This window comes from Harmonia axyridis, chromosome 5 (assembly GCF_914767665.1).
Source record: "Harmonia axyridis chromosome 5, icHarAxyr1.1, whole genome shotgun sequence".
Taxonomy (NCBI): Eukaryota; Metazoa; Arthropoda; class Insecta; order Coleoptera; family Coccinellidae; genus Harmonia; species Harmonia axyridis.
The window spans coordinates 34480719-34505205 of record NC_059505.1 but is presented as its reverse complement, the minus strand read 5'-3'; the positions used below and the strand labels follow the sequence as shown (position 1 = coordinate 34505205).

Below are 24487 nucleotides of genomic sequence, written 5' to 3'. Positions count from 1 at the left end.
TTTCACTTATCACATTGAATCATAAAATTACTTTTGACGCAACAATAAAAATTCACCGTTTGCACAGAACAAATATTGGTTAAGCTTTTGGAAGCTCGTGAAGTGATCTCGAGTATTTGAATATGTGACTATTTCTTGTCCGGCTTAGTATTCAAAACTACAAGTATCTCATCGAGTGGGCAATTCACTAATTGCCATTTGATAAATAAGAAGAATTACTGGCTTTTTTTACTGAGTATATCGCCTAGTATGTAGGTAAGTAGATCGCAATTGAAGCTGATGAGACTGCTATCAAGTAAACATGTGAGAAAGTGGTAAGTTTAGCTTTTCCTTTGACGGTTAATTGGTCCTCTAATTGGAGTTGTTTTTCCAGTGCATTTCATCATAAAATTATGATCTGATTTTTCGAATGAATTCGAAGAATAGATGGGAATTAAGCTTGATTTATAATGAACTAGTTCAATTAATATGCTATACATTTAACAAGATTTATCGGCAAATCCAAGATGCAATGAACTCGTATCCGCGAAGTGAGCACAATCTTTTTCGAAAATGAAGAAATTTTTTTGCATTCGTTAGTAACTATCTATAAATCCAAAATTTTCGTTTTTACCTCAAAGATACTGATGGTAGAAAACGTCACATTCCGCTGGGGTACTAACTTCACGATATTTCAGTTTGAACCTCAATCATTAGTTACTATTTGTAACACAAAAATTTCCATTTGTCGCCTGACCTATAGGTAATGGCAAAATAGCAGGTCTGAAATGCGCCTTCATTTTCAAAAACATTATTTTTCTTTTTGCTTCCGATCTCAATGAAATTTTTTATGTTAGCAAAAGAAAAATAGGTGTAGAATTTTCAAAAAAGTGGGTGCTTACTCCACGTACAGAATGAATGCATTTACAATTCTTGCAGGTTTGAACTTTACTTATACATATAATCTAAGAGAAAACAGAACTTCTCACAATTTACTATCCATCATTAAGACTTCTAGTGGAATTGAGACATTTCACAATTTATCCATCATTAAGACTTCTAATTGAATTGAGACATCTCAATATTTACTATCCATCATTAAGACTTCTAGTTGAATTGACACATTTCATTGATTTTAACACTTGAAAATTGACAAACAGAATTTTGGCGAGGCGTTCTTGAGCCAATAGAGTACATAAAAGTAGTATTTAAAAGTGGTGATCACACAATTAACTAAATCGAGATTTAGTAAAACTACCGAATTGGAAAAAACTCATCTATAAAAATCTGAGCCTACTAATCCATGTAATTATGCTGAATTGATGTGGAAGTAAAAGAAAAATGAGTATTTAAATGTTTTCATTCTACTTGAAAATTTCATTCATATCATACGCAATTATAAATATGAAGGTTTCAAAGGAATAACTCAATTGGAACCGCAACCGAAATTAAAATATTTCCTCAGAGTTCTTAGATAAGATAATCTAATGCAAAATTCAGGGATAAAATGATACGAGGAGATTAATATAATAATAGAATAAATCGCTGACTTTCCCTAACTATCTAACCTGAAAATATCAAGTCTCTAATTTCTCAAATTGAACAATTAGGAAAAAGCTGTTGTGAAGTCAGCAGCTTTTGAGCACTCGTCATTCGTGCTCCCATATAACTATATACTAACAGGCCAATTGAAAAATCCCCGGTCTACCATTGTAAAACACATTATTTGGCAAAATTCGATTTTATTATTCAACATAGTTGCCTTCGAGGGCGATACAGCGATTATAGCGATCTTCCAACTTTTCGATACCATCTTTGTAGTACGATTTGTCTTTCGCTTCAAAATAGGTCTCACTTTCGGCGATTACTTCTTCATTGGCCCTAAATTTCTTTCCAGCGACCATTCTTTTGAGGTCTGAGAACAGGAAAAAGTCGCTGAAGGCCAGATCTGGCTATTATGGTGGATACAGAAACAATGCGAAGCCAAATTCATGCAATTTTGCGATTGTTTTCATTGATTCGTGACACGGCGCATTGTCTTGATAAAACAGCACCTGTTTTTTCTTCAAATGGGGCTGTTTTTTAACGATTTCATCCTTTAAACGATCCAATAACGCTATATAATAATTGCTGCTGATGGTCTGGCCCTTTTGGAGGTAATTAATGAGTATTATAATAATAATCTTTATACCTTGCGCATCCCAGAATACTGACGCCATAACCTTGCCAGCTGACTGTTGTGTTTTCCTCGCATTGGATTCCGTTCATCGTGTGCAATCCACTCAGCTGACTGTCGATTGGAATCTGAAGTGAAATGATGGAGCCATGTTTCATTCATTGTCACATATCTACGCAAAAATTCAGGTTTATTGCACTTAAACAGATTCAAACACTGCTCAGAATCATTAACACGTTGTTGCTTTTGATCGATTGTGAGCTCGCGCGGCACCCATTTTGCACACAGCTTTTTCATGTACAAATAATCGTGAATAATATGATGTACCTACACGTTGAGATGATATCCTCACAATGTTTGCTATCTCGATCAACTTCACTTCATGGTCATTCAAAATTATTTTGTGAACTTTTTTTATTATTTCGTCGTTGACAGCCTCTTTTGGTCGTCCACCTCGTTCGCCGTCTTCGGTGCTCATTTCACCTCGTTTAAACTTAGCATACCAATCAATGATGGTTGATTTTTCCTGGTGCAGACCCCGGAAACTCTTCATCAAGCCAAGATTTTGCTTCAACTGTATTTTTTCCTTCAAAAATCAAATTTTATCAGCACACGAAATTATGTTTTTCCATCTTTTTTCAAATAACTAAATATCTCACAAACTAATGGTCGGACTGCTGTCAAATTTTGACACGGTTGGAACTAACAAAAAATCATATGGATTCAATACTAGCACCACCATCAGACCGAGGAATTTTCAATTGGTGTAATATTCTGAATTCTGATATTTACTGCTAGATTACGGTTTCTGGAATTGTCAGAATTTCCGGAAAAATTCTTCTATAGATTCTCCATTTTAAATTTTCTGAATGGATTTTATCAATGTTTTGATAGTTGTTCTACTATTCGGGAAAGAGCTGAATCAACAAAAATCAATGATCAATCAAGCCCTTCTTGAGTTTTATGGTTTAACTTGACGGCCGTATTTATCTCAAAGACATACAGGGTGTTCTGATTTGTTTCCAACAAACTGAAACGGGTGATAGATCACATCATTTTAAGCAAAAAAGTTCCTATGAACATGGGTCCGGAAATGCTTCGTTTCCTAGATACAGGGTGTTAAAGTTGAAAAAATAATTCGCGTTTTCTTAAATATCTTTCGACTGATTCCAAATAATTGCATGAAAGTTGGTACATAGGGTTTTTTGAGGTGAGAAATTCAAATTTATGGTCGATTTGGTTGTATTTTCTGGAGGGCGACTGGCAATCATTTCGTCCCCTTTAAACCGTTGCAACTTTTCTGTGCTACCCTGTACGTCATTCTGGACTAAAAAAATCGATTCCCCTGATTTTTCTAGTTAAAAAAGGTATACCTTATTTAAGTTGCTAGGGGCAACCGTTCCAGAGAAAAACGCATTTGAAGCCAAATCCATATTTTTGTAATCTCTAAAACATGTAGAAACAAATTTGTAATAATTTTGAATTGAATATTTTTTAGAACAATTTAGAACAAAACAAAATACCATAATAATTTTTAAAGAAGGTGTTCGAAATGTCCACCGTTCTGTTGAATGCACAAATGACATCTTCGAATGATTGATTGTTTTACATTCAACAATTGTTGCGCCAATAGATTTGAAATGGCTATACACAATGACAGATTTAAAGTGTGTTAGGTTCAGATGTCATTAATTATAATTATAGTTAACTAAGTTAATAGCTTATCAACAAATACAGGAAGATGGTATTGGTTACCAAAGGCCCGAACGAAGCATACAAAGAGGAAATCATCTACAGAGAAATAGGATTTTACAGACCTTCGAAGAAAATAAAAACTCAGTATTTGTAAAGCATCCCAACAACGCAATATTTCAGGAAACAGAATATTCATAACACTTAAAAACAACAATTACATAGCATACCACTTCTACTTATTAGTGGGCAATAGAAAATCCGCATGCATTTCGCCTTAGAAATTTTCAAAATGAATTTAAATTTAATATTTGAATAGGAATAATTTCATGAAAGGATTTCGAAGCAGTCAAAACATATTAAAGAAAACGCGAATTATTTTTTCAACTTCAACACCCTGTATCTCGGAAACGAAGCATTTCCGGAACAATGTTCATGGGAACTTTTTTGCTTAAAATGATGTGATCTACCACCCACTTCAGTTTGTCGGAAACAAATCAGAACACCCTGTATATGCTGATCCCTATTCAAAGCTGGATTAAATGGATATCACATAAAACAAGCGCGCAAGGCAACGAGAAGCAGCTGTAACTGTATCTCACCATATCTGAAGATATCCATCAATGAAGATATCTCCAATGACATAGCAAATCGTCAGTAGCGTAAGTTGGAGAAAACGAACAGGTCTTTTAAAAAAAAACGTCTACTATTAATACTGCTAGGAAGCATATTTTTACCGACAACCACACACCTCAAAGACAATATTGTTCTTCGATAAAGAAGCATTAATTTCTTGAGTCCGTTAACGTCATTTAGGTTGGACAGATGGGATTGAGTACATGTACCTATTGTTGTTGCAAATTTTACGATTGAACTTTCTTCATTAGTTATGCAGGTTAGAATGTCAATGGATCTTGAGAGATAAGCCACCTTTGCATCACGAAGATCAAGTGAGCTTTTACAGAAAATCACGATTACCTTGAAGGACTGAAAGCTGGGAGAAATTCGTTAAGAATTTTATGAGATGAAATTTTCTGAAAATCTGAATCTTGCGATTGTACAGGATGCTTCCTAATTGTAGGGAAAAACTGAAAGTAATAGTGCTCATCATAAAAAGTAAAAGTTCACAAACTTTTGTACGAAAATGCTTCCTCTTCTAATTATAACCATCTAGAGACTTCATTTTAATTGTATATTTTTTGCGATAACGTTTGAACGCTTCTATTGATTTTAATGGGCGCAACTCCTTACGGCAAATCTTATGCTGATGATATTTTCTACACAAAAAAAATTTGATGTGTAATACTCCCGCTATTACATAGGCGATCAACTGTGCTTCCGCTGTTTTTTTTTCCGAAATTCGAGGCTTTATTGTGAAAAGTGCTTTTAAAAATATGATTCAACGTATTGTCCATCGCTGGCTTTCTCCCATCTTTCGGACAACGAATCCCGCGTTAAAAAAAACTGGTCATCTTTTGAAGCGATCCACGAATCGATCCAATTTGTTACTTCTTCATAAGTGCTGGTCAGCCAGGTCGTGTGCCATTAATCGAAACAAGTGATAGTCCGAGGGAGCAACGTCTGGAGAATACAGCGGTTTGGGTAGGACATCTCATTTCAACGTTTCCAAGTATGTTTTGACCACTATCGCAACATGGGGTCGAGCATTGTCATGCTGTGAAATCACTTTATCATGACTCTCATTGTATTGCGACCGTTTGCCTTTCAATCTTCGGCTCAAACGCATTAATTGCGTTGGATAACGACCACCTATGATTGTTTCAGTCGGTTTTAACAACTCATAATACACTACGCCGAACTTGTCCCACCAAATACTGAGCATGATCCTGGAATATTCGGTTTGGCCGTCGAAGCATGGCCGGGATATCCTAATGAGTTTCTGCGCTTGGGATTATCGTAATGAACCCATTTTTCGTCTTCAGTCACAATGCGATGCAGAAATCCCTTCCGTATTTGCCTCTCAAGCAGCTGTCCACAAGCAAACAAACGCCGTTCAACATCTCTCGGCTTCAACTCGTACGGCACCCAATTTCCTTGTTTCTGAATAATTCTCATGACATTCAGGCGTTTTGAAATGGCTTGTTGCGTCACTCCCTATGATCCTGCCAATTCTTGTTGCGTTTGACACGAGTCTTGATCGAGTAATTCCTCCAATTCTGCATCTTCGAAACCCTTCTCTCTTCCACCGCCATGCCGGTCTCTCCACAGGTATTTGAGAGCATTCGATGAGCCTCAGTTCCAGAATTCTTCATATTAAAACAGAAAATTGAAACCCTTCCGCAAATGACGTGAATTTGGCTCGTAAGCTGACATGTTTTATAAAGAATAAATTTATGATGCAGACACAAATCGACTAATATTTCGATGGCGTTATGTTTACAAATACCTAAGCTTATTGTATGATATCTACGATCTATTTATTTGGACTACCACTTACCGCTACAAACATCTATTGCAAAACGGCGGAAGCAAAGTTGTACACCATATTATTTTAGACATCCGAGAAAAATTTTGACATATTTTTCTAGAAATCCGATGAATTTTACATAAAGAAAGTATCTTGTGTTTCTTTATAAGATGAGCCGTTCTCGAGATATGGGCTCCTGAAAAAATAATGTTGAATGATTACTATGGTTCTTTACCAACTAATGCTAACTTCATTAATAGACCCAGTAGCAGAAACGTTCATCAAAATTTAATGCCACATTAAAATTTTAATCCTCCTGTAGGAGGAACCTTTTGGCTACCTGTACCGTTAAATGGAGGATTAAAATTTTGATGTTGCATTGAATTTTAATGAATTGTGATCGGAAACCGTTTACTTGCGGATATAACTGAGATAAATGGGCCACACTGTAGGATGAATTATAGGGATGACGATAAAACTGAAATCATCGTAAAATATCTGAATAACATCAGCAAGTATAATCCTATCGCGAATTCATCGTAATTGACCCGATTGACGCAAACAGAAGAAAAAAGTCGACAAAACTTTAAAAAAAATTGGCGTTTCTTATATAAATAAATTTGAAAAGGGAGGAGCTTGATATCCTCAAGCCTGTACGTAATCACAACAGATGCATTTTTAATTCAATTCAAAAAAATACACCATTAATTCTTAAAGAAAGATGGCAAAAATTATGTATATTTATTGATAAAGTAGACCTCTACCAACTGAGCGTGAATGGACAATGAATAATCCATGTAGATTGATGGTAGTTTTTTTGACAGACATATATTCATTATCTTCGGCTATTAAAAGTGAAACATATATATTTCTTATCTCTTTCAATTACCACGGCCTCCTTGTAAAACACTTTCAGTTTTGGTGAACAGTTAGAAGAAAGAAATCTAACTAGGTTGATTGAAACGTAAGTTTTCTTGGATTTTTCATTTTAAACTCAGTCGTCGAAGTTTTTCCTATACATATTTATGAAATTATTAATCATCGGATAATTATTATGACGTAATCAATAATCGAATAATTATTGTACGCTTTACTTCCATTTTCTATATCTAATCTCAAGAATTAATACTGACAGCTGAGAGATATTTTTGAAGGAAACAAGAAACATTGTATGAAAATAGCTGTAGTGAATTGAATATCCTTGAAAAATGAATTTGTTAACTTATGTCTAAATTGAAATTATCAGTTGTTAGTTTTCTGAGTACGCATTCATGAAATATTTTGGATATGGAAGGTGTATATGGCAGGGATCACTGATACCATACTGATGATTCCATCAGTGATACCGGATGAAACACCGTAATTCTCTTAGATAGGGAGCACCATAAAAATTGGTTAAGAACGCTTTCGCCAAACTATAAAATAGAATGAATAATGTGTAAATCGTTTTTATCCTTTTGACACAACTTCCTCAATATCTTATTAGACCAAAGTCCCTATCCATCTCAATGGTTTCCAGAATCTTGATAGGAAAATTACTCATTCCTTCAGAAAGGAAAATCAGATACTAGGAGGATTCATTTCACTGTTAAATTCTAATCGATTCAATCTCATTTTTATTTATCTATTTCAGTACCCGCTGCAAATTCACTTTTGTGTCTTATCGATTGAAAACATGTGCTTTCTCTTTTCTCATAAAGGAGCCAAAAATTCAGGAGAATGTGGTGAATGCTTTCTGCTATATCGAATTTTAAAAATTTTAATATATTTTATATTCTAATGTAACGTTACGAAAATGTTGGGTAATTTTGAACTATAGTCTGCTGGAATTTTCTATGGTTCTGGTGATAAAATTCGTATGAAATTTGAAGTCAATTCTGAAATTGATATTATACACTTACATGCGATATTTTTACAAGATCGGGTAGGCTGCAAATGTAGGATTGATTGACTGTCCGCTCTAAGATTTTGAACAAGTTTCAAGTTCTGCATCTACATAGTTATAGGTTTTCCAAAAACTGTACACTCTAATGTCCCATAATATTAATTAATTATTAATTATTGTTCACTAACTCTTTTTTGACCAATGTAATAGCAGATGCTTCAGAGAAACAGCATCTTGAACTTATTCATGCTCATTTCTATATCTTTCTCAGATGTTGTGTGGTCAAAAAAAGTCTGTCAGCTGTCATATATGGATTTGCCGACTTTTTTCCACGATTTTGAAAGATATATATGATATGAGCGAACAGGACATAAACCTTCATTTTCTTTTTTTGTCGATAACCATTTTCTATTCGATAAGTTTTTCGAATCTTCTTGGGAAGTTAGAGAAAATTTTGGATTATATTTCACCCGCTCAATGAAGTTCTCCAGAAGATCATATATTCTTTTTGGAAGCTGCTTCATTACCACACCAAGCCAATTCGAAGAAGCATATATGGAAAATTTTCTCTTGCAAACCATCTGACTCATCTTCATTGTAACCATTCTCAAATACTCTTTGATCAAAAAAGCTTTGGTACTTGATTTTCTTTTTTCTGGTGAAATTTGTAGCTTTTTGCGCTAAGCCGTGGTTTAGATGGTTAGCAAGACCTTCGTTATTTTATAAAAGCTAAAAGTTTTTCTATGCATGTCTCCTACACAGGTAAAGAAGTCCAGCGACTAAAGAATTCGGCCCCCAAGTAATATACAGGGTGTTTCATTGGGAAACGGAAATACTTCACAGGTGCATAGGTGGCACCAAGGAGGTTCTGGAGATACCCCATTTATTGGGTCTTACTGTTTTCGTAGCCGTTTTATGAATTTTGCCCGTTTCTTTCTGAGGCCATATCAAACGAACCACCCGGTATATTTTCTTCATATTTGGCAAAAATGTTCCTAATTGAGAGCCCAAACGAATCATGCAATAACTGCCTTGAAAATCCAGGTCCGGGTTAACAAAAAATTATGAATCGTTTGAATCCTCGAAAAAACACCCTGTACATCGGAATTTTGAAAATCTGTTTCAATATTCGGAAACACCACTAAAAACTAAACTGAGACTTCACTTCAAATTTTCGCGCAGACAGTTTTACTGCACAAATTTTCAACGTTTAAGTGAAGTTTTTAAGAACTTGGATACCTGAAAGTGGTTCGAAGTGACTTTTAACAATGAATTATCAAAATTATTGAATCCATAATTATTTCAACATTACTTTGTGATTGATTTTTACGTTGGTTTTCCTTTTTATAGCTGTATACTATTTCAGTTTCTATTTATTTAGAATTGAGTTGCATAAGGTTGATATCGTATATTTAGTACAATTATGAACCAAAAAACATAATAACAAAATAACTAGAAAAATAACTACAAAAATGGCTCGAAATGTCCTTCATTTTGATCTGAACATTTTCTTGCTCGTTTCAGAATATCAAGAACTGCTTTCCGAATCACATTTGGATTGTTTTTCATTTTCTGGCTAGCCTTTTCCAATTCAAAAAAACACTAAATCACTGATAACAATGAGGAAACTATGAATATGATCTGAATTATCCTAAACAACAATGATCTTCTGTCAAAGTGATGGTTGTCAACCTACTTAATATAACTTTTGTTGAATCATTTGTGCATTGCTGTTTCATACAAATTTAACACTGGATTCTTTATAATCTTCGCCGTTTTTCTTCTTCATATTAAATGCGTACTCTTCTAAACTGGCATGTTATCTGCCAAAAAACACTTTTGAGATATTTGACTTTAAAAACTTTCATTTGTGTCTTCCACAGATTTCATTGAATTAACATGCATTCCTTTTTCATGTTAAATCAATTGAATCTGCGGATTGCACAAACGAGAGTCTTTAAGAATATCTCAAAAGTGCTTTCTTGCAGATGCAAAAACTTTGTATGTTTTTGTAAAGTCATTTCTTGTTTCCCAAACTAAGGTTGTAGTTTCTTTTAAGCAGAAATTCCGTAAAAGGATTCCACACAGACGTTCTTGTCTTCTTGGTATCAAGTGGCATCAGTTTGGCAATTTCATTCGGAGTTTCTTTCAAAGGAATATTTTCGAATCTATCCCTTTTTTGGTGGCTTATTTTTCGAATGAATGAACGACAAATACGTTCATAATGCAATCTACAATTGACTATTCGACAAATATTAATTTCCTAAGCTATCTTCATTTTGAGAAATGCCGTCTTGCATGTTATAACGCTGTGCATAGCTTTTGTATGGGAACTTTCTCACTGAAAATGGAAGAATGAAATAGTCGGTAAAATAGCTATTTGGTCTAGGTTCCAATTTCTCTAAACTCAGGTTAATATCCTTGGCATAAATTAACTATCAGTTCAGTATTAATTAGAGTTATGAAATGACATCCAACGGGCGTTTTTTGATTTTGCCAATAAGGCAGAATAATCGCATCTAATACGGTGAAGAAGTGAAAGGGAAGAAAGCACCAGGTGACGAGCCGATGTCATGCTATGAAAACCATTACGATAAGCTCGTTTGTATCAGTACGCAATTAGAATCGAAGAAGTAACCGATGTGTTGTGCCTCTCAGCCATTTCACATAGTAGGCAGTATTGGTGATAATTGTGAACTGTGAAGTGCTTCGATTTTTAAGGCGATTTAAGTTGAGGTAATGGATTAATTTAATTCTGCTGTAATCATTGAATATTTAGGAAGGAAAAATTGGCTACGGATTTGAAACGCGGAAACTGCTAAACCGATTCGAATTGGAGCTATTTAGGTGGATGGGAAAATTGTTTTCGGATTTTGGGGTTGATAGTTGTCTAGTAAGAAGAGCGGAAAAATAGTAAAGAGTTTCATATGAGTTTGAAGCATTTTTTCTGAATGACGAGGTTGATAAACTCAACCATAACACATTTTAATTTTTTACAATACGTGACTATAGAAAGTGAATTATTCCTCATCTTCATATTTCGTTCATAATTCAAAATAAAGATTAGGTGTGGAGACTAGTTAACACATTTTCCTCGAAAATATATGCCGGGAACCTGAGACTGTCAAAACAAGGCGCTTAGATAGGTACCTATTTCATTTTTTGCCAGTAGGCAGATATCAAGGTTCATACCAAATTGCATGTAGATAGCATCATCAGAATCATGGAAAATTCAAGCAAACTATCGAAAAAATGTCTCATATTTCAGTGAAAACAAATCAGACTACGTTAAAATTTAGTTTGTATACAGGATGTTCCACCATTAAGGTCACGCTCTATTATGGCTGAACACCGAAATTTTCAAATTTTTTTTCGACACAATATCATTAGGCTTCACTAGAGTTACATTCTCAAATTGTTTGGAAATACACAGGTTGTACCAAAGAAATGTAAATGACCAAAATAGGTTTTTTATAAGATTTTGATTTAATTTTTTTGCATGGATTCTTGGCATAAAAAACCCAAGTTTGTTTGAATAATACAAGTTGATTCACCTGGATGACCTATTAGACGTTTATGGAAAACTAATCATAATTTTGAGATGAAAATTTGCATATTGGTCTTTGAGACAATGATCTTTCTCCCTAAAATATTTTCAGTTCTCTACAACTTCCGGTTATACCGGAAACATACTACTACTTCCTTATTTCAAATAGCACACCCAGTATTTTATTGCATCATTAGATAGCTTTTTCGAAGACAATTCCGGCAATATGCCATACCTTGGGTAAAAACTCAAGAGTTCATGAGTTATAGGGATTCTTATGAAAAAAATTGTGGCAATTAGGACTCACATTTTTTTGAATATTTCGGCAAAAAATCCTTTTTCGAAATTTCTTTTTTCAATTTTGCAAATACGTAGTATTAAAAGACTGTTTGCGGTTTGGACGTAAAATGTACAGGGTGTTCTTAAGAAGATCATAAACTTGAACAACTTCCTTCCTTCCTTCCTTCTCCTTTAACCATGTACTTGGCTAGTCGCCATCGACACATTAAACAATCTGTAACACAAATCACAAAAAATCTCAACAATCACAAACTATTTTCACAATTTCAACTTCACAAACTCTTCAGTATAATTTTCAAAAAGACTCTTTCGAATTGAGGAGCTCCAAAATGGGACGTGAGGAAAAGTAGTCTTCTCACCGTGACGACCATTTTGGAACTCCAACTTGAACTACTCAAATTCATCAAAACTCAAGATTTTCAAATCAGAACCTATATTCTTCATTATTTCAGTCAATTCTATGTACAAAAATAGTGGAGGTTTCTTAAGTAAAACTTAAAATGAATACTGTTAGGGTTATCGAGGAAGAACCTTAAATGAGGAAAAATCACAATTCCTTGCTGTGTGGAGTAGTCTGTTACTTCCGGAAAACACAGTAAGAAACTAAAATGAAATATGCCCTATAATAATTTTTGGATAACTCATCAAAGAATCATCTCATTTTGAGATTTCTCAATGATTATCAAAAATCAGTACCTACTTACCAACGTTCTTTCAGTATAAACTTTCAAAATCTCATTCAATTCGAAGTTATTAGGTTTTATTCCATGCAATCAGAAAATTCAAATAGAACAGGGTGTTCCATAGGAGAAAATATATGTTTGGTTATTTACACTTTTTTGGAACACCCTGTTTTCAAGTGATTTGAGAATGTATCTCTGTGGAGCCTAATGATACTGGGTCGAAAACATTTTTTGACTATTTTCGTTGCGTATCTCTTCTTCGGTAATATAATCTACTTATCCACCTGTGTCGATTGTTTTCTGACGTAAATGCTTTCTACGTCATGCACCGATGTATAATAAATCACATGGATTTGTTGTTTATCTATTATGTAGTTTAAAAAAATACTGCGAGGAGCTTCCTTCAGAAACGGAAAATTTAAATATAATCAATATTTATATTTGCAGTTTTATTTCCTCATTTGTAATGATATTTTTCGTACTTTGGACCGATAAAATATAATTTGTCTTTATATGCTAGATAATATATTACCTAAACGTACATCGCCTACTATTGCATTGTTTTAGCGAAAAAACTTAATGTTATGAAATAAATTATAATTATGAACGTTTAAGTGTCATCATAAATTTAATTTTAATGCACTCTCATAACAGAATTTGAATTTTTTGAGCTTTTTCGATCGCTTCGTCATAATGCCTGTATTTTGAGTCAGGATTGGTCTCAAACGATAAGGTTCGACTTACTGATGACAGGGCATTGAAGTTTCAACATTTTTTTAGTTTTTTCTTCATAGTTCTTTCAGTTTTTGAGATATTAAAATCAAATTTGAAATATTGGTTACGTTTGATGGTTTACATCATGCAGTATGATTGTAACGAGCTACAGGGAGATATTTCTTTAGGGGTCAACCCCTTATTCGTCCTATAAACTTTTTTGTAGTAGGCAGCTGGTGGATTCTAACATATGAAATGAATTCTTGATTGTGTTAATATATTTTTCTTATATATTTGTTTCTTTTAGTTTTTGCGCATCTGCGATCATCATCGAGGAAAAGTAAAATCATGTTTTGTAATTACATTTAATCAAAATTTCTTACGAAATGTAGGAACATATAACAATGAAAAACTACGTATTTGATTTTTGATCTAAGTTACAAGTTTCCGTGAATATTACCTGAATAATGAGAGACCTAACCTATATTCCAAATTTGATCTTAATATTTCAAAAACTGAAAGGGCTATGAAGAAAAAACTAAAAAAGATCATGCTCTATAATTCGGTAACGAAATGCGCTCAAATGATTATTAAAAAAAGTCTTATTTTGACCTAAAAAATCTGTCCCTGAAATCTTGATACTGATTTTGGAACAGCCTGTATAGAATAGTCATTCAAAACTTCGAGCAAAATTTCATGTCGATAGCTGTTCAGAACCACAGATAAAAATATAGAAACAAAATTTGAAAAAAAATTGACAGATTCCATCTCTAAAATTGTGTGTTGATAAATATACACAGCACCCAAAAAAATGAAATGAACTAAATCTCAACGAAGTCTGTGCAACATTTTCCAATAAGAAGTTCATATGTTATCTGGACAGCTCTTTCTTTCAAAGCTGTCATATTTTGACATTTGACAAGTAAATCCACGTCATGAAATTGAGCGATACATGCTTCAACAACGCATTGGCCACCGAAATCTTGTGATTTAACACCTTTACAAATTTTTATTGGGGACCACGTGAAAGATAAGGTCTATGCCAATGCTCACAATCGATTCAAGACCTTGGATATGGAATTGGTTGAGTTATCGCAAATTCAGGATCGTTCGTTTGTCAAAGGTTCACATCTGTTCAAGTAGGAAATTACCTCAAAACGCTGAGAACCAATCAATTCCAAGAAAAGTGTGTCAACAATGAAATAGGACACTCCGTGATAAATGACGAGTTCTGAAAGATCATCAAATTACTATATAGTTCAACAACCCACATATTTCATGCTGAATCCGAATAGGTGTGCATTTAATAATTGCTGGAAAACGTCAATGGAAAATTTTATTGTCTTCTTGAATAGGGATTCACGGCTTGGCTTGATTTTCAAGCTACTTGGCTTGAGCTTAACTTGATTTCAAGTCGAGCTCAAGTCAGCTCTAGTGGTTTTTCAATCTCAAGTCAAGTCAAGTATTTATTTGTCAAGTACTTGAATCATATCAAGCTACTTAATTTACATAAATTAAATCAAAATAAAAAAATTAAGTTTCTTAATATTGAAAAACCTCCAGGCTTTGTTTGATATTATAATTTTTCATCCAGGACCTAAGACTCATGGAGCATCTTATAGATTTGTCGCCTTACCTATTGTGGGTTTTTGTAACTGTAAGAGCAGCTCTGAAAAATTGTGTTTCAACAGGAGTTGAATATGCTGGCGTTGATAAAACATCCTAGGCCATTTTGACCGAGTTTGGAAATATATTTCTGAAACTACAAAAATCTATTGATAGATTCCATAAAAATGTGAGAAAACTACTAATAAAGTTACACTGGCGAATGCTTGAGTCTCTCGGCGCTCGAGAAATCCCCTATTCAGTCTAAGCGCGAACGAGATTGCAGAAATATAAGGCGTGCGACGCGTGCATATCAAGCTCAAGTAATATCAAGTCAAGCAATAAAAATCTAAAATCAAGTCAAGTCTAGCTCAAGTATGTAATTTTTCACAATCTTGAATTTCAAATCAAATAGTTGGTTAAAATGTCAAGCTACTTGGCTTGATGAAATCCTATTCTTGAACGCTTGTTCCCCAAGTAGAGCTTCAGGACATTCGTATTTTCCGAATTTTGTTCCAGTTATGATCCCAAACAATAAGTTGGTATGTATTTTGGCTATGTACTTGAGTATGTGTGAGGTTGTTATTGCTTTTCATCCATCGCTGTCAACAGTTACGAGAACTTGTATTATGTCTCTTCGCTTTGATGGTGGAAACAAAGTATTTTTTAGAGTGGTACTGAAGATGGCTGTTTAGCAGAAAACGTTTTACCAAATTTTAGAATTAAATACTTGTAGTACAAATCATTTCTTTTTATTATTATCATACAATAAAGTTGGACAAATTCAATTATGTCCGTCCAACCGCCAGAAACACGATAACTAAGATCCTAAAAAATATTCAGGGAATTTTCGAATATCAAATGACGCTGTAGACTTCGATAATAAGCGAAATACTTTATAGGGTAATTTTTGTTTCCCTGAAAAATTTTTGACAACTTCATTCCTAATGAATTTCACGTTTTGGCAATGCGTATGTTTAAAGTATAACAATTTATAAATGAGCTAACACAATAAGAAATACAACATACAGTTGCAAATATATTTGCGGAATATTTGTGGATTTTTGCTGCATACGAGAAAATGAATTAAATGAACAAGGACCTCAAATGAATTGACGTTGATACTAAAATATTGGGCGGTCAATATGAAAAAGAAAGACAGAACCGAATATAAAGAAGCAACGATGAAGACAATGTGGAACGTTTTGTGCAAACTTTTGCAAAAAAGTACTATAATGACTAAAACATTATGATTGACCCGTTTAACAATATAGTATTAAAATAAGCCCGAGATGCCCACGATGCAATGGTAATAGATCATCTATAGTAGAGAACAGCAACGAATCTGATGTTTAGTTAAATTTTAATGAAGTTATAATTTTTTTTGTCATGTAATTCTCGGCCGAATATCTCACATTTCCCTAGCTCGTATCTGGCTGAGGGTTTTCGACTACGAATTCAAAGGCGATGAAATTTTGCATTTAGATGTAAAATATAAGCTTCATGCAAAATTCCACCAAAATCAGATCAAAATCTTGAATAATATCGAAAATAAGATATTCAATATCCCAGTAGCAACAGTTTTAGTCGTGTTGACTTTTTGCGTATAGATATAAAATAATAATTTCTAAATTATTGTAAAATTTAGTGTTGATCACATCATGGGACCAGAACAAAGTACAGCAGAATACCAGAAACGATAAAATATTAATTGATCAATTAATTATGTAAATTTTAATTTCAGTTGTTATTATTCTTCGATAATAACTAATATAAGTACAACCTTTGAACGCCTTTTCTAATATCTTCTGCCTTTTACAGCCAACGAATCAAACGATCTATTAGAAAGTACTGCGACAACTCACCTAATAGTACCATATTAAAGAAAGAGTGCACCATCTTAGAAAATAACCGATTTAAATGATTCTAACCGCATTTATATCAAAAACGCAAAAGTATCGATTATAAATCAGATATCTTGCGTGCATTTAATTTCACCGGTTGAAGAAAGTACTTTTTCCGAGTTTTCGATTTCTATTTGATGACAGTTTCCATTCTAGGTAATTCAAAATGTCTGGACTGATGCATATGGTCGTATCGAATTATAATGAACTACTAGATGCTAAAAAAGGTGAGTTTGAAGAGTTATATTTGTAAACATGAAAGCGAATGTTAATTTATTGTTTTAGGTTAAAAACTAGGTACAGGGTGATTCATTGGTGAATGGGAAGAAGCTGAGGGTAGATAGAGAACACAGTAACTATTCAGAATAACCTATATTTAAGGTTTATCTCCCTTTATAATCGAGATACATAGTGTTGTATTGATTTTGTCAATTTCTTCAATTACTTTATTACTTCATAACTTTCAAACCACCCTATACATGATATTTGGTACGTTTATTCTCTGCAACAACGACTTCATACAGACATAGCAACTGAGTTTTTATTTCAGGTCCAGCCTAGGAAAAATTAATAAATAAGATTCAATCTGAAAAAAACACCCTCTACCGCAAAATTTCATTAATTCGATAGGATATTAGAATAAGGGAAAAAAACTTAGCAAGGTAATGCTCGAACTTCCGAATGCGATTTTAATGCTCAATAAATCTAGTAGTATGTAATAGAAAATGTTCAGAAGTTAGAGTAAGGTGATCAAATCGCTCGTCTAGTTTTTAGGTGGATATTGATATTGGATATTGCGAAATCAAAGAATTTCATACAGATGTTTATTTAGCGATGAAGCACAATTTATTGGAGATGGTATAAATAATTTTAAAAAATCACATGTCTGCGCGGAACCAATTTTTTTTGCTACAAAACAGGCCCATTCCCAATGCAGGTTTTCATTTAATGCCTTGGTTGTTTATACCTAATAATAGCTTGGTTTTCTCATACGTGTTACCACTTTTAGCTGACGAAGTCTACTTTGATTTTCTTCAAAATATTTTACCTGTTTTGCTTGACGCAGCTGTTGATGTCGAAAGCATTTAATTTCAGCACGATGGTTCTACACTTCATTTTAAGGCCATTGTGACCAATTTCTTGAACGAAAATTATACTAATCGTTGGATAGGTAGGGACCTCGTAACTGGCCTGCAAGGAGCCCCGACTTGATTCCTATAAATTTTTTCGTTTGGGGTTACTCAGAATCAGAAGTTTACTCGACATGAATAAACGATAGAATGCAGCTTCTTCAGAGAAACAAGGACGCTTTCAACAAATTGAAAAATAAGCAATAAATGATGAGAAAATCAATAACTTATCTAATTAAATGACCACAGAAATTGAGTAGAATAGTAGCCCTTTCGAGCAGTTTTCGTTAATTTTTTTTTCTGTTTCAAAGGCTTTTTTATAGCACTAAGGTTTTTCATTATGATGTTATGTTTTTCAGAACTCATCGTTTATTTCCAATTTAGATATTCGATAAATAATTTTATTCTTATTAATTGGAGTCATTTAAGATATATTCGAACAAAACCTCTGGATTTCAATTTCGACACCTAAAAAATTTAATAAAATTGGTAAAATTAATAAATACCGAAAGAAATTCCAATTTTTTTATTCAGGTGTCAATTTGTTGAGTATTGAAATCGCATGCGGAATTTCGAGAAATACCTTGCTTCATTTGGGTATTTTTTCTCCTTCATTCGAATATTCTATCTATATCTATATTTTTTGCGTTGAATCACATTAATCAATTTTTCTAGGGCGGACCTGAAAATAAAATTCAGTTGCTATGTATGTATGAAGTAGTTGTTACAGAGAATAAACGTTCCAAATATCATGAAAATGAATAGGGTGGTTCGAAAGTTATGGGTAATTGAAGAAAATGACAAAATCAATAGAACACTCTGTATCCTGATTAAAAAGTGAGATAGACCCTTCAAATATAGATAATTCTGACTAGTCTCAGTGTCCTCTACCTACCCTTAGCATCCGTCCATTCACCAATGAATCACCCTGTATACAATTTATTAAAAATGTCCTATTTTTTTCAGATCCTTTGGTGGACTCCTGGTTGTTTATGAAATCTCCCCTGCCAGTACTGTCGTTCCTAGTAATATACCTCGTTTTTGTATTGAAAATAGGTCCAGATTATATGAGAAACAGAAAACCATTCGAATTGAAAGGTTTGATGATTGCTTACAACGCCTATCAAGTAGTGTTTAGTGTGTGGCTTTGTTGTCAAGCTTTCTATGTTAAAAATGCGGTGCCATATCTACTGAATCATACCTGCAGAAACCCTGCACCTAACAAGGAATTCCAAGAAGCAGTGAGTATAAGATCACAGCATTAATTTTATAACTTTAAAGCACTAGTTTTACCTACATTTACTCCATATTTTATGTGGTAAATTTCTGGATTTTTCTGGTATCAATATTGATTCAACAACCTTGGATAACTCTGAAATCTCTTCTAGATTCACAACCATTTTACGATTATCCTTAACTAAAAGGATACCCTACACTTTAATAGAGAAAGTGGTCAAATTGGCTGAATTTTTGATATTTTATAGTTCAAGTCATTCCAAAAGTTCAATGGGCATTACATTTCCTATAGGCTAGTTTCGATGCAAGAAGCCGCTGAAAACTCATTTTTTCTATTTTGTTAAACAGCACAAAATGTTATCCTGAATAATATTCACTATTCTGAATAATCAAGACCCAAACAAACATTATTTCGAGATACTATTATATATTTTTTCGAATGTGATGTAGCATAAGGTGTAGAATAGGAATCGAAAACATTTTTAATTCTAGATCGCTCAAGCGATTTGTAACCATTATCGAATAATAGTAAGTAGCTGGACCACACTGTATATTCGATCAAATGTAATAACACCAAAGAACAATGCTTTTGATAGTATCTCATACTGCTGACTGTTCACTTCTTCATTACTCAGAATAGTGATGAATGATGATTATCCAGGATAACGTTTTGTATTGTTTAACAATGGAGAACAAATGAGAAATGGACTACAGCATATTAAAAATTCACCCAATTTCAGTTCAATAACTTTGGCGTCGGATAGAACTTTTTTCATGAAAAAAGTTCAAATTTATTTATTTACAGAAAAGAGTCGAGGTAGGAAACCTATAAAAGACGCCAAAATTATTGAACTGAAATCTGGACCACCTTCCATATAGGGTGTCTACTTTTAAAAGGGCCAAACTTCAAGAGAAGATCATACAAGTTATTTTCAACAAAAAATGTCACTCTTTGTATTAAATAACAATTTCAAACTTTTTGCAGAATTACGATCAAAATTCAAGCAGAATATCGAACAATCAGAAAAAGTTGAAATTTAGTTTGTGCATATATTTATGTGAAATAACCAATTAATTTTCCAGGCCAAATTTCAAGATTTGATTAGAATCAAAGAATCTTTTTTCGAATGAACGAGCGCTAGAGGCTTTTTAAATTTTTTTAGTGTACTCCTTAAAAAACTTTTATCGTAGAATTAGGATGGTGATTGTCTAAAAAATGTTGAATTACCTTTTGTTCACCGAGGAATAGAAAACTGAATATTTCGAATTTTTTCAGCTGTCAAGAGGAGCTTGGTGGTATTTTTTCTCCAAAATAACAGAGCTGCTTGACACTGTATTTTTTGTGTTGAGGAAGAAGCAGTCACAAGTTACATTCTTACACGTTTATCACCACTCAATAACCATGGTTGGATCTTGGGGCTATTTGAAATTTCTGCCAGGTAAATTATAGTTTTCCTCATTAGTCCTCTTCTCTGTAAGAATATTTGAAGAGCATGAACATTTGAGTACCATTGAGAACTTGTCTGAAAAGCGTGTTAGCTCTGTTTTACAGTGAAATAGTTTTTTTTTTCAGAAAATAAGTAGATTCATATCTCAAGGTAATAAACATAGATAGATAGAGCATGTTATTTTCAGTAAGCAAATTTTGTCCCCAACATGAACTATGAAATTTGACATGAAGCAGGCGGAAATGAAAGCATATCAGTAAACGAAATGCTTCTCATGTCCAATAGTGAATCAAAGTTTCATATTAACTCAAAATATATCGAAATAAATACCTCAATTTATTAGAAAATCAGAAAACTTACTTCAAGGGCGCCAAAAAACGTTATACAACCGATGACACTAGGAGAGCAAAAGTTGCCAAACCTTGGATTTCAGCAGGTAGATAGAAAAAATAATAAATATTTTGCTTATTATAAATTCGACAATTAGGAAAAATATCGGATTCCAAATATTCAAATTTGCATATTTAATCGGGAATCACTCGATTAAATATATTTTATTCAATATAATATACATTCATAATGATATAGTAAAATTGTGGATTTGAAAATATATCACAATCCAACAACGTAATCTAACCATGTTGGGGACATGTAAAATTGCGTATACTTCCTCTATCTTTGTTTATTACTCTATGATTCAAATTGTCTTGACTCGGTCTTTACATGATGCAAATTATTGTATTTTTAAATTAAAGGTCAGTTATTCCTTTGACTCCCCTTGTCCTGGATATATATGAAGTATAGCGAATGTAGACATGTAGCTTAAGCTTGAGAATATTTTATTATGGAAAACTACATTTATTTTATATGAAAAGTACAATAACCGGAGCTTAAACACACTTGAGATGTAAGGACAGAATAGACCTCTGTAAACAAACTAAATGACAGATGACACTCAAACTCCACAAGAGTATAAAGAACACTTCGGCCAACTTAGCAACAAAAAATTGACACTCCCTTCATTCCAAGTGTAATTTTCGTTGCTTTCTAGACAGCATATGTTATTTAATTAACTCATGAAGAGTAATAAATCATTGTGTAAAATTCTCAGTAAGGCTTCGAGAGAATAGTAATTGCACTTCTAATTTCAGGTGAACAAGGAGTTGTAATTGGTTTTCTGAATTCCTTGGTGCACATTGTTATGTACTCCTATTACTTGATAGCAGCGTTAGGCCCTAGATTCCAGAAATATCTTTGGTGGAAGAAATATATGACCTGGATACAATTAGTAAGTAGATTCTGAAAGACCATCTCAAATGTAGATTTATTATTTCCATAAAGTTTTTATTGCAAACTCGTAAGAAGAGAAATTGTTTCGCAAAAGCAACCGCAATTTTATTAACTCATCTAACTGGAAGTCCTTTAATTATTTACTGGCATTTACGGGTTAACTGAAAAAGCAGTTAACGGATGTGTAACAAATAATGAAAAAAAACATATGAAAATAATTTCACTATTAATTTATTTTTTGGCGTGCTCATTTCAATGACGATAATAATAATAATAGGCTAGATAGACAACTGTATCGAATAATCCAACTAATTGGTCTTAGAGATTAATATACAGGGTGATTCAAAACTCAGTATCAATATTTCAGAGGCGTATTTTTTCATACGACATACATCGTTTAGAGCTTTAAAAATCAAGATTTTTTAAGTTTTTTCTTCATAGCTCATTCTGTTTTAGAGATATCATGATCAAAATTGAAATATAGGTTAGGTTTCAGGATTTACATCATCGAGTATGCCGAATGATTTTAACAAGCAACAGCGAGATGTTTTTCAGGGGGTCAAGCCTTTTTCGCTTCATAAATGTTTTGTAGTTCTGCTGGTGGATTCTAACATATGAAATGAATTCTTCATTCTCTTCTTACATTTTTGGCCACTTGTAATTTTTACGCATCTGCGATTATTATGGAAAAAAAGTATAATCATTTTTTGTAATTCGCTATATCCAATTAAATTTTTTAACAAAGGCTAGGAACGTATTATCACAATAAAAACAACGTAAACATTACCTAAAAATAATAAACTCAACGAACCTATATGTATTCCAAATTTAATCTTAATATCTCAAAAACTGAAAGAGCTATGAAGAAAAAACTAAAAAAATCATGAAACTTTAAAGCTCTGTTATTCGGTAACTTATCATTTATGGATACATTTTCATGGAAAAAAAAATCTCATTTTGACATGAAAAATACGCCCCTGCAATCTTCATACTGACTTTTGAATTATCCTGTATTTTAGGGATTATGAAAAATGAATTTGCGTTAATTTCAGAACTTTTTTTTTGGTAGACCACTGGTAATATAAAAAATGCAGAAGGAGACCTTTATTTCTGTTTGAAATAAATTGTTCCCTCGATCTGTAGCAATGATTCAAAAATATTCGATAAACTCATATAATCATCACAAAAAATATAGACTAAAAGAAACACCCTGTATCTCGAAAACAAAGCGTTTGCGCCTTGCGGGCCTATGTTTATAAGAATTTTTTTACTATTCTCCTAGCAATCTCATTTTCTTTTTAAACTCAAATTTGATAACACCCTGTATATCAAATTGGTTTTCCAAAAAATAATAAAAGTCAACTTTTTTCACCAGAGTCAATTCTGCATCATGCTGGCCTACCTAGTGTTCATCATCGTTATGGACTGCAAGTTACCAAAAGGATTAACCTTATTCTTCTTCACAAATGTGGTCATCTTCCTTTACCTATTCAGCGACTTCTACATCAAGGCTTACAAGAGGCCGAGAAAACTTTTGAAAACAGTTGTTCCTACAGTAGAAGAACATAAGGAAAACAATATAACTCAAGAAAAGAAAAAGTTATGAGTTTGTGGTTCATAAGTGTCGAGAAACTCTCGAGTGTACTACTGAGTGTTATTCAGAAATAAAGACTGGTGTAGCCCATTGACCTGATTATGACAGGTTTCTATAGGAACAGAACCATTAACGTGTAAATTAGCAATATTGTATTCCTGCATTTATACTGTGAAGAATGTATGAAGTGTCTCATTACCTACTAGACTGGAAATACAGATTTCTTAGATGAACTAGGCAGAGGAATGTCTTATTCAATATTTGAATGAGATTGAAATATTTACAATTACTTTCATGTTTCTAAGTGAAAAGTATGCTCTTCCTACACATGCCAAATATCCTTGTTCAGCATGAAGTTTTATCTGTTTTTCTCTAGTTATTCGTAATTTATTTATTTAAACAGCCAATTGTCACCAGTATCCTCCTTATTTTTCGCTTTTGGACCATGTGTTTAATTTGGAGAGTCTGGGTAAACGCAAAATGAATAAAAATGTTGTGAGTATTTTTTGTTCAATCTTAAAATTGAAGCATAATTTTGGTATTATACATTTTGAAATTACATATGATATTACAAAAATTACTGCAAAATAAACAACAATTTAAATATTTCTTAATTTATATTTCACCACTAAATCATTATTATTATATAGGGGTTAACAGTTTTTATTCTCTCTGCTTCTATGATCTCAAAATTTCTCAGGTTAATCATCTCATTAACACAAAATTCAATATTTCGAATGTATTTAATATTTGTAACAGGAAAATGATGAAATTTTTTTCTACAACCGTGCGCTTTCAACCTTTTTACCGCAATCATTTTAGGTCCCTAGGAGACACCTTCGCGCACGCAAATATTAAAGAATAAATTCGTCTGTC

General features: G+C 33.1%; 1 protein-coding gene across 5 annotated transcripts; it reads left to right on the top strand.

Annotated features, from left to right (window-relative positions):
- Positions 1-185: 185 nt before the first annotated feature.
- On the top strand, positions 186-24217 carry LOC123680334 (elongation of very long chain fatty acids protein-like). Of its 5 annotated transcripts, none has more exons than XM_045618180.1 (6): positions 186-255; positions 17070-17140; positions 19010-19284; positions 20556-20718; positions 21879-22015; positions 23393-24217. In XM_045618180.1, the coding sequence occupies exons 2-6, from the start codon at positions 17080-17082 to the stop codon at positions 23621-23623; spliced, it is 867 nt and encodes a 288-aa protein (XP_045474136.1). In that variant the 5' UTR covers positions 186-255; positions 17070-17079; the 3' UTR covers positions 23624-24217. The 5 variants fall into 5 exon arrangements, with proteins under 5 accessions (XP_045474136.1, XP_045474132.1, XP_045474131.1 ...); XM_045618176.1 differs by lacking the exon at positions 186-255 and adding an exon at positions 7153-7239; XM_045618175.1 differs by lacking the exon at positions 186-255 and adding an exon at positions 10743-10896.
- Positions 24218-24487: the final 270 nt, after the last annotated feature.

Coding starts and splice junctions, on each gene's coding strand:
- LOC123680334 (XM_045618180.1), top strand. CDS start 17,080: ATGTCTGGACTGATGCATATGGTCGTATCGAATTATAATGAACTACTA. Junction 20,719..21,878: donor CTATTTGAAATTTCTGCCAG/GTAAATTATAGT, acceptor TTCTAATTTCAG/GTGAACAAGGAGTTGTAATT. Junction 22,016..23,392: donor ATATGACCTGGATACAATTA/GTAAGTAGATTC, acceptor TTTTTTCACCAG/AGTCAATTCTGCATCATGCT.